At 38.4% G+C, this 9,851-nt stretch overlaps 1 protein-coding gene across 2 annotated transcripts; it reads left to right on the top strand.

Moving 5' to 3' along the window:
- The first annotated feature begins 6,685 nt into the window (after positions 1-6,685).
- LOC136254332 (uncharacterized) lies at positions 6,686-8,145 on the top strand. Of its 2 annotated transcripts, none has more exons than XM_066047011.1 (8): positions 6,686-6,920; positions 6,972-7,097; positions 7,155-7,223; positions 7,288-7,373; positions 7,421-7,547; positions 7,597-7,705; positions 7,761-7,834; positions 7,891-8,145. In XM_066047011.1, the coding sequence occupies exons 3-8, from the start codon at positions 7,176-7,178 to the stop codon at positions 8,026-8,028; spliced, it is 582 nt and encodes a 193-aa protein (XP_065903083.1). In that variant the 5' UTR covers positions 6,686-6,920; positions 6,972-7,097; positions 7,155-7,175; the 3' UTR covers positions 8,029-8,145. The 2 variants fall into 2 exon arrangements, with proteins under 2 accessions (XP_065903083.1, XP_065903085.1); XM_066047013.1 differs by having other exon boundaries at positions 7,764-7,834.
- Positions 8,146-9,851: the final 1,706 nt, after the last annotated feature.

The following is a 9,851-nucleotide window of genomic DNA, read 5'->3' on the forward strand; positions in this document are numbered from 1 at the left end:
GGTACGGGAACATATAGTTTTGTGTGGGACATTTTTAGAGACAGTTACTGTAATTGCATTCTTGAGGTCACACCAATTTTGTTCAACAGATCTAGAGTAAGGGTCACTTTCTAAAAATGATGTTTGAAAGCTGGACCTTTGATGCTTTCAAGGTTGGCTTTATGATATAAGGCTGCTTTGTGCTCTATTTTATTATAAGTGGTTTTACTTTCCATGTCAACACAGAAGACAACAGCTTCATGATCAGACATCCCAGTAGTCACTACATCCCAGGGATAATACTTAGGTCTGAGATATTAGAGTAAGTAGAGAAGACAAGGTCAAGTATACTTTCCCGTCTAGTGGGGGGTGTAACAAATTGTTCTAAACCAACATCATTGACTACGTCCAGAAATAAGTTATTCAATTCACTGCCATAAGTAGGATACAAACTAAGTTGGCCACTACCATCACACCAGTTAATGCTGGGAAAATTAAAATCACCTGTGAGTATAATATTCGGAAGTTCATTTGTTTGATTTATAAGACTGTTTAGTGATGTCTGTAAGTATAATATAGGCTCAATAAAGGGAGCTGGGGGCCGATAAAATGAGCAAATGTATATAGAGTTCCTTTTAGCTAGAGTTATTTTTGCCCAGACAATTTCTGCACTTACATCAAGTTCAGGCTGTTCAGTTACATTTAAACATTCTTTAATACACAAGAATACTCCTCCACCTCCCTCTACTCTATCTTTTCTAAAAACAGTGAAATTACTAGGGAAAACTTCAGCAGTATAGTATTGACCACCAAGATGTGATTCACAGCCACAAATAATGTCAGGATTTTTTTCATCCACCATTGACCACCAATGCTAAAAAGTTTGCTCTTTTCTCAGAACTACATAAGCTACAACAATTTAAACTTAGGATTTTTGGTTAGGAATAGAAGAATTAACAGTAAGATCATCAGGAATAATTTGAAGCTGAAGCCAGAGTAGGATTATTAAAATCAGACTCCTTACTTTCCACACAGGAATACCTAACAATGATATTGCCATTTCAAATCATTAGATTTCTCTCACCTTTAGCTCTTCTAGACTGTAATTCTTGGACCAATGCCTTGTGTTTGACACGCTCGGATTGGGTCACATCATGGGAAATGAACACCCTCTTATATTGATCATTAAATCTAAGGCTTGAGAGAGAATAGTGTATTTATCACTTTCTGAGTTCAATCTGATAAGCAATGGCCTGTGCTTTCCCTCAAGTCTCCTACCAAGGCGGAGGACTTTATCAACTTCCACATTGAGGTTAAAAAGTGATAGGCAAAGAGAAGTAAAAGATTCTTTATCAGCTGATAAATCAGCCCCTTATGGATAATTATACATTATTAAGTTGTTCTTATGACGATTTCGATCAGAGATCTCATCAATGCAGCTGAAGTAGATTGGGTAACAGGTGCTGAACTTTGAGCAATAGATGATGCTGTAGACTTGATTTCTTGTTGCAGGTTTTCATTCATAGAACACAGGGCATTCACTTTCATAGAAAGATCTGATATTTCTTTTCTAATGGCTCTGTGTTCTAATACAAGTGGTTCAGTTTTGTTAGCTTCAGAGTTTTCGATGGGAAAAGGGCTTTGTGAATGGAGTTAAACATAAGCTGCCTTGAGCGGGTTTCCATTTATTAAACTTGCAATAATACATGACATTGTCAACAGTGGATACTGGGTGAGCAGCTGGGTGAGCAGCTTATACTGATCTTTATTCAAGCCTTCACAAGATGCGTGCAGCCACGAGTAACACAAATCACATTGTACAGCCTCACTTCTCTTAGCACATTTCTTATTGCAGTGGCGACAAACATCTACGCTCTTACTTAAATCTTCAGGAGAGTCATCTGGTCTCTTTCGTTTAGAGGGGTTGTTGTCCAACGAGGCCATCGCTTCTAAGTCAGTTTTCCAAGTTTTGCCACAAAGTGGGTCAGTATACATATCTGCGAATGTACGCGAACGAGAAAACCGTCAGTGTTAAACGAGACAAACCTTTCCTGGTACTGTTATCCACGCACTTTTCACCACGGTACCACATGTACAGCTTATCTTTGTGAAAATGGGATAGAAGGTGATGAGAGTTAAACAAGTCATACAACTTTGGCGTCTTTTTTTTTTTTGGTTAAATTCTAAATAGCTAACTATCATTCCTCAAAAGGCATCAAAGTGAGCATCACAGCAAGCATCAAAGCTATGGACATCGAGTCAAGTGTGTGCCGACTGTTATAGCTACATTTGGCCAGCGAATTTGCATTTAACCCAGCCCGGACCAGGGCGGACCAAATTTGGATGCCAAAACTGGTCCGGCGGACCAAATTACGTCAACCAAAATTGGTCCGGCCGGACCGATTTTTTCCCCGGAACGATTTTGGCGTTACAGCCCCCACCCCAGGGGCTGAAATTTTTGTCTAATCCCCTCGTTATGCCTATCAAAGTTTTGCCCCACCTACCCCCATGCGGGCAAACGAGAGGCATAACGAGGGGATTAGACAAAAATTTCAGCCCCTGGGGTGGGGGCTGTAACGCCAAAATCGTTCCGGGGAAAAAATCGGTCCGGCCGGACCAATTTTGGTTGACGTAATTTGGTCCGCCGGACCAGTTTTTGCATCCAAATTTGGTCCGCCCTGGTCCGGGCTGGGTTAAATGCAAATTCGCTGGCTAAATGTAGCTATAACAGTCGGCACACACTTGACTCGATGTCCATAGCTTTGATGCTTGCTGTGATGCTCACTTTGATGCCTTTTGAGGAATGATAGTTAGCTATTTCTCGAGATAAAAAAGTGCACTACGGTGCAGTATGTGCGCACGTGTTCAGCGAAATTCTAGCGAAGTGACCGGCATTTCCTTTTAGCTGCAACGTATACTCAGCGAAGAGAGCGGACTCTATATAGCTAGCTAATATTCTATCTCGCGAGCTGGCTCTAAGCTGATGACATAATGGCGGATACTGGCGAAGAAGAGCTCTTGGATAAAGTTTACCTCTACGTCACAGAGAAATGTTATGCGGACGGAACTTCTGAGAATTGTAAAAGAATCATCAGGAAGAAAGCCTCAAAATTTACTATCATTGATGGAGAGATGTATACTAAAATAAGAAAAGGAAAGGAAAGGTTAGTTAATTCAGGGGCGGACCTATAGGATTTATAAAGGAGGAGGCTAACTTGAAGCATTTGTCTGATGACACTCGCATGCTGGAGCTAGGGGGGCTGGGGGCATGCCCCCCAGGAAAATTTGAAAAACAGATGCCATAATACTGCAATTTGGTAACATTGCATAAAATCCTTTCTGCATGCATGTTTGTAACTATTTCAGTGTCCTTTTAATCAAACAGTACGATAGTACTGTTTAAGTAGAGATCCGGGTGGATTTGGCGCGCGCCTCAAATTTCGATCCCTCAAAAATCATCCTAGAAATATCTCACACAGCAAATAAACCTTTTATCTGCCAGCCTGCCAGCCTGCCTGCCTGACCACATTCGCAAGGCTACAGGCCAAACGAAGCAGCGAAGGATCACCATTCTTTGCCACAATATTTAACTCGCTGCTGGGATGTGCCTTTTCGGGTTCCGACGAGTGTCTGCCTTCTGCACTTTGCCTTTCCTTTTATCTTCAATTACGGATCGTCTTCTTCTTTTCCAGTCACGGAGGTGTTAATAATTCGTATCGACACTTTCCTTAGAGCAGCCGTATTCGGACGCCACAAAACTAATAACGGATTCCGTACTGTAAGGGCAAGTAGATGCCTGTATAGCAACACTTGCAAAGCGATCAAACAGCCTAGTGAAGTAAGAACACACGGCCACGCCCTTATCAATCAGAGCGCACGCTCGTACTTAACGATCAGTGGACCACGCCCATTATTAATGGTCCAGCTGTAACTAATTGTAGAAAACAGGAGATAGAAACCCTGCATGCCTTTCAATTTAGTAATTGAGCAGCTTGCATAAAGCAAGCAGCAAGATCGAGATACTCTAATAGAGCAGTCAGTGCCAAAGATCAATAATAGCTATATACCTATACCAAAAAAAGTTAACAAACTAGTGAATTTAAAAATTGTTAATTTAGAAATGGAAGTAGGGATCAAGCGATAAAAACTACTGAAACAAGTGATTTGAATGATGGCAACTATTACAACATAGCTTTGTGGGGAAATCCCTACTTAGGCATTGAACATATATGGTGACGTGGTGAGATGCCAATGTAGGGATTTCCCCACAAAGCTATGTTGTAATAGTTGCCATCATTCAAATCACTTGTTTCAGTAGTTTTTATCGCTTGATCCCTACTTCCATTTCTAAATTAACAATTTTTAAATTCATTATATCATTATCCTATACCTTTTGTTAAAATTTGGATATTGTAAGAGGGTGCATCATCTGGAGGCATGCCTCCCACAGGAAAATTTTGAAAAATAGATGCCAAAACACTGCAATTTGGTAACACTGATTTCAGCATATAATGCTTACTTATATATCATAAATTTTAGACAATGTAAGAGGGTGCATAAATCTTCCATCCTATATATGCAGGGCAATATCTTTTCCCTTTATCTGCCCTATAGCTTTGTAGAACTGAAATAGACTTGTCTGGTACTTCAAAGGTAGGGGTTGTATTATTATAGCCGATTATAGGTATTTGTAATTTAAAAGATTTTATAATCATTAGCTATAGCACAGACTATCAGAAGGGTCTTGTAGCATGCCCAGCCCTACTGGAAAATTTTGAGATTTAAGATAGAATCTGAGAGCATTTTCTGTGGTACATGTGTCCACTTAAGGTATATTTCTATTTATACGGCAATTATACTATACTAGTTATTGAAGGCTTTTGAAATAGACCAATGCACTTCATTATGTGTAGGTACATCTTATAGATTTGGATAAATTCCATAACAGAACCAACTTTTATGTTTCTGCTGAATGCATGTTCTATTAGAGTAGTTATGTGACTGCTCTATTAGAGTATCTCGATCTCGTGCACTGCCAATGGCTGATTCAGGCCCTTGTTGCATAATATTTAACACAAATCCGATGATAATGCCTTGGAAAGATAGTTCTAAGGTGTATTTTTATTATTAGTGACACTATTATGCTAAGACAAAAAAATTCATTGTGGTCCTGATCAAGTACAATTTAAAAGTGAAGGAGGGCTTCAGCCCCCATAGCCCCCCCTCTGGATCCACTCCTGTAATTAAACAGTTAGCTCACAGTGTAGCGAGATATTATAGATCATAATAGCTATTGTGCATGCATGTGCAGTATATAGCTATACAGTGAATTTATTAATGAAACAGCTATACTATTTTTTCACATGTTTATGTATACTATATAGAGTGATGTTCAAGTGAGGTACATTAGAAATACAGAAGAGCATCAAAGAATCATCAAAGCTTGTCACAGTGATGTCACATCTGGCCATTTGGGCTATAAGAAAACTATGTCAAGGGTAACAGAAAGGTTCACGTGGTATGGCATGACAAAGGATATAGAAGAGGTGGTGAGTACCCATTTAGCTACTTCTAATACTATAGGGTACAATATTTTGATTGCTGAAACAAGAGTCTAACAAATTAGCATGTTAAACTGCTTTGCAATAACTATAATTATCCATTCAAAGCCTATAGTACCTACTTGAAATATCTCACACATAGCATTTGTGCCATATGATGTGCTTAATGATGATAATATACAACAAATCATTCCAAATTTACTTATAAAGCTTCTTTAGTGGTTGCATTATGGTTGATTATTATAAGGTGTAGCTGTTAAGCTGTGTATTCTATCAGGATTTTAAACATATATAGGCAATCTCTATTATGCACATGATACAGTAAAAGTGTATGTATAGTGGACTACATGCAGTGTATATGTATGCAGATAGCTAGCTAGCTATATCTTGAACTTGTATATCTAGAAATCATGGAATCAGTCTTCAGTATCTTACAAAGCCAGTCAAACTTGTATTATTATAGATGAAACGATGTGATGTTTGCCAAAGAATGAACAGGAAGCTAGATATTGTAACTCCAGAGATGTATCCAGTACCAGTGAAATTACCATGGCACCATATAGGAATTGACTTTATAGGACCTATTGCTTATAAATCCCCTGCAGGTACAGCCGGCTGCTTATTTATAATAGCTGTGTAGTTACATGGCACATTATTTTATAGGAAATAGATATATCTTGACTACCAGTGACTATTGTACAAAGTGGGTTGAAGCATTTGCAACACCTAATAAAAGTGCTGTTGAAGTTTGCAGCTGCTTGTTTAAGGTATACATACGTGCAATACAATAGGTAATATGCTCAATATGTATTTGTTTTATGTACAGTTTGCATGTATTATTTTGTCTGGTTTTATACATGTAGCTGTTTATGAGAATGGGTATTCCCAGGCTTGTAACAAGTGATCAAGGGTCAGAATTTAATAACAGAATTTAATAACAAATTAAATTCTGAGCTGATGAGGAAGTTGAACATTAAACACCTTTTAACGACAGCTTATCATCCACAGGTAACTCCATTCATGTAGTTAGCTATGTTTATTTGTCTATATAATAATAGTCTACCACTACAGCTATCTCAACTAGTTCTAAGGTATCTATTGGTGTTACATCTTCAACAACAACTAAAAAGTTGTGTATACTTTAACATTAAATTTCATGTCTAATACGTAGTTTCTAGCTTATGTATATGCATACAAATTTATTATAATGCTCTTGTATATATTGCATATTGTTGTATGTGCTTGCTTTAATAACAGAAACAATTGGAAAGCATTTTAAAAGGGCAGCCATGTCATGTAGTGAAGGCAAGAATTGGTAGGTTTACCATACACCATGGAAGTTTCCATACATTGAAGCCTGGAACTTATATCAATGATGAGGTTAGGTATAATATAGAGTCATGTTGATTATTTGACATGTCCAACTAAAAGATTGTCAATGGATACCTTCGACTGATAGCAAACATACACGGGAATTGTTATATCATTGGAACATTTTCATTGACAGCTATAATTAACCGTGCTGCTGTCAACATTTCTTCACATTTATTGTCAAAGGTATATTGTAACTCATGCAAAAGTCCACTACAACTATATACTTTATGTCACATGTAGGAGGTATTAACTACAAAGAAGATGCTTGCAGGTTTGTACAACCAAGGCACCAATCATTGGATATTCGTTGTAAGTTCATAATTTGTAGTGCATGCAGCTATATACATATGTGCATTTGTCATAAATCATGTAGGCAAAAGATCTGGAAGCAAAAATCTTTTACCATCTGAACCCATCTGGATCAAGCCATTCTGCTCGTGGGACTTTTGGTGCATTGAAGTTAGTTTTCCATTATAATGAACGTCAGTTTTTTATACTATACATAGGAAATATTTCAAGACAAGAAACAACTTCTTGGGGACAGATAAGATCAACATAGAGAAATTTAGATTAGTACAATTGGAAAAACGTGTTCAATATGATGGTTGTAGCTGCGGAGTTTACTGCTTAAAGGTATACATTAAAGCTAGTGTCATTTCCGCCTTGTACTGTACATGTTTAGATGGCTGAACAGCTAATGCTATCAGGGAAAATCAATGAAACGCAGTTAAGATGTGTAAATGTTGACAAAGCCCGTGAGAATATTGGAATCACTTTGCTGTCATATTCAAGTATATACAACTACATGCATCTATATAGTTTGTATACTATAATTCCATTCTGTAGCAGATATGCGTGAAAGATGTACGATGTGTGGAGCAGGTGATACCAGTGTAAGCCATCCAGATTATAATGATTGGGTGAGTGAGTTCTTTGGCCATGCACACTCTATGTTATATATAGCTATCCACCACAGGTAAAATGTGATAAATGCAAATCCTGGAGCCACACAAAGTGTGCTGGTGTTAAACTAGATGATATTAAGAGCAAAGCATTCCATTGCTTAGAATGTTTCTCTAGCATAAATAAAACTAGTCATTTTATAGATGTGTAAGACGTGGTTTGTTTTGTGTACCTGAGGGTTACAGCTGTACTATTATTATTGTCTGCTGCATATGATCTTAAAACTTTATCACAGTCAAACTGTTCATTGATTTTACACATGCTATTGATGGTATAAAAGTAATCCATGCATGCATGCACCCCTCCCCCAAAAAACACCGCCGAAGTGATAGCTCAAGTCACAATTATGCAAGAACATGCATACAGAACTATATAGTTTGTAATAGTAAAACATCTAAACAGTAGCAACATAGCTATGCATGTGGCACAACTTTAAAAAATTGGTATGCATAGCTATATAGCTACAATGGTGAGTGAAAACTAGTGTGTGATGTAACTATAATCCATGGCTGAATATGTAGCTAGCTAGCAGGCTCCATAAACATGCAGCTTAATGATCATGGATCTGAAGCTTAATAGTCATGTGATCTGAAACATTAACATCATCAAGTAAAGGGTGTAGCCAGAAGTTTCAAATAGGTGAGGCAGACTTGGCATTGCTTTATGGTAGCCTTAAAATGATGCATGCACTAGAATACACTCCACACACTTTAACATGTATATATTATAGAATAGCTAGGGGGCTCTGATCTGTGGACATAAGTTAGGTCATCTGAAGTTAGACTACATGGAGGGTGATTTCAGCAGTGTAGTAAAGCTACAACTGTTGTGATAGGATCAGGGCTGCTGAAAGAATTCAAGAGGCCTGGGCCAAAAAAAGAATATAGGGCCCTATTATACCAGTAATTACACCTTAGAGTGCTTTGCATGCGAAGCATACCAATTGTAGAGGGGTCTGGAGCATGCTCCCACAGGAGAGTTTTGAAAATTAGACCCTCTGAAATTGAATTTGAGAGTGTTTTCAGTAGCATTTTGTTGATAATTTTATTGGACTGGTGGTTACTCTATTCCCTACTGAGAACTGTTTTGAAAAGTACATCTCTGAAATTGAATCTGAGACAATTTTAACAGCTTGCTAAAGTAATTATACTACAACTGAAAATTTGCCTGACTGTTCTATTAGAGTATTTCGATCTTTCTATGGTAGAACAGTGGGGTCCCCTGGAGCCTGGGGCCCAGGGCATTTTGCCCCAGTTCCCCCCTCCCCCCACCCCCCCGTCGACCGCCCTGGATAGGATGACTATTAGGGGGACTGCTCTAATAGGGTATAACTACTCTATAAGGGTGACTGCTTTATTAGGGTGACTGCTCTATTAGAGTATGTCGATCTCAATCTAACTTGACCATTTCTGTTCTAATCCTCAGAAGCCCTTTTAGAATAGACTCTTACTAATCTATGCAGGAGGTAAGTTGAATTATAAATCACATGTTAAATGCTAATGCTTCAATACTATATTTAATTGCTAATATAAGTGTTCAATGAGCTGTTTATTTTTTTTTATTTTATTGTTTCTCAGTCATGCAACTACCAAAATTTTGGTGAGGCACTTGCCTCACCTGCCTACATGGTAGCTACAACATTGCAAGTTATCCTTCTCCGCCGTCTCTGGCACGCGCACTGAGCGGCCAGGTCTATGATGTAAGCCGGTCCGCGATTGCGCGTATAGTCTCACGTATATATACTGAGCAAGCCTGTGGCCGGACCAGAATTGGTCAGGCCGGACCAATTTTGGATACCAAAATCGGTCCAGCCGGACCAATTTTAGTCGACTAAATTTGGTCCGGCCGGACCGATTTTTCCGTGACAGGGCTTTGATCATAGATAATATAGTAAGGACTATATATATATTATTATCTATGCTTTGATCTATGCTTGTAATAAAAGATTGAGAAATCTGATGGATGGTGGCCTCA

The sequence above is a fragment of the Dysidea avara genome, chromosome 4 (assembly GCF_963678975.1).
Source record: "Dysidea avara chromosome 4, odDysAvar1.4, whole genome shotgun sequence".
Taxonomy (NCBI): domain Eukaryota; kingdom Metazoa; phylum Porifera; class Demospongiae; order Dictyoceratida; family Dysideidae; genus Dysidea; species Dysidea avara.

What these genes read in the sequence shown, in the direction of transcription:
- LOC136254332 (XM_066047011.1), top strand. Translation starts at nt 7,176, where the DNA reads ATGCTTGCAGGTTTGTACAACCAAGGCACCAATCATTGGATATTCGTT. An exon ending in GGGACTTTTGGTGCATTGAA is followed by an intron (nt 7,374 to 7,420) that starts GTTAGTTTTCCA and finishes TACTATACATAG; the next exon opens with GAAATATTTCAAGACAAGAA. An exon ending in CACTTTGCTGTCATATTCAA is followed by an intron (nt 7,706 to 7,760) that starts GTATATACAACT and finishes TCCATTCTGTAG; the next exon opens with CAGATATGCGTGAAAGATGT.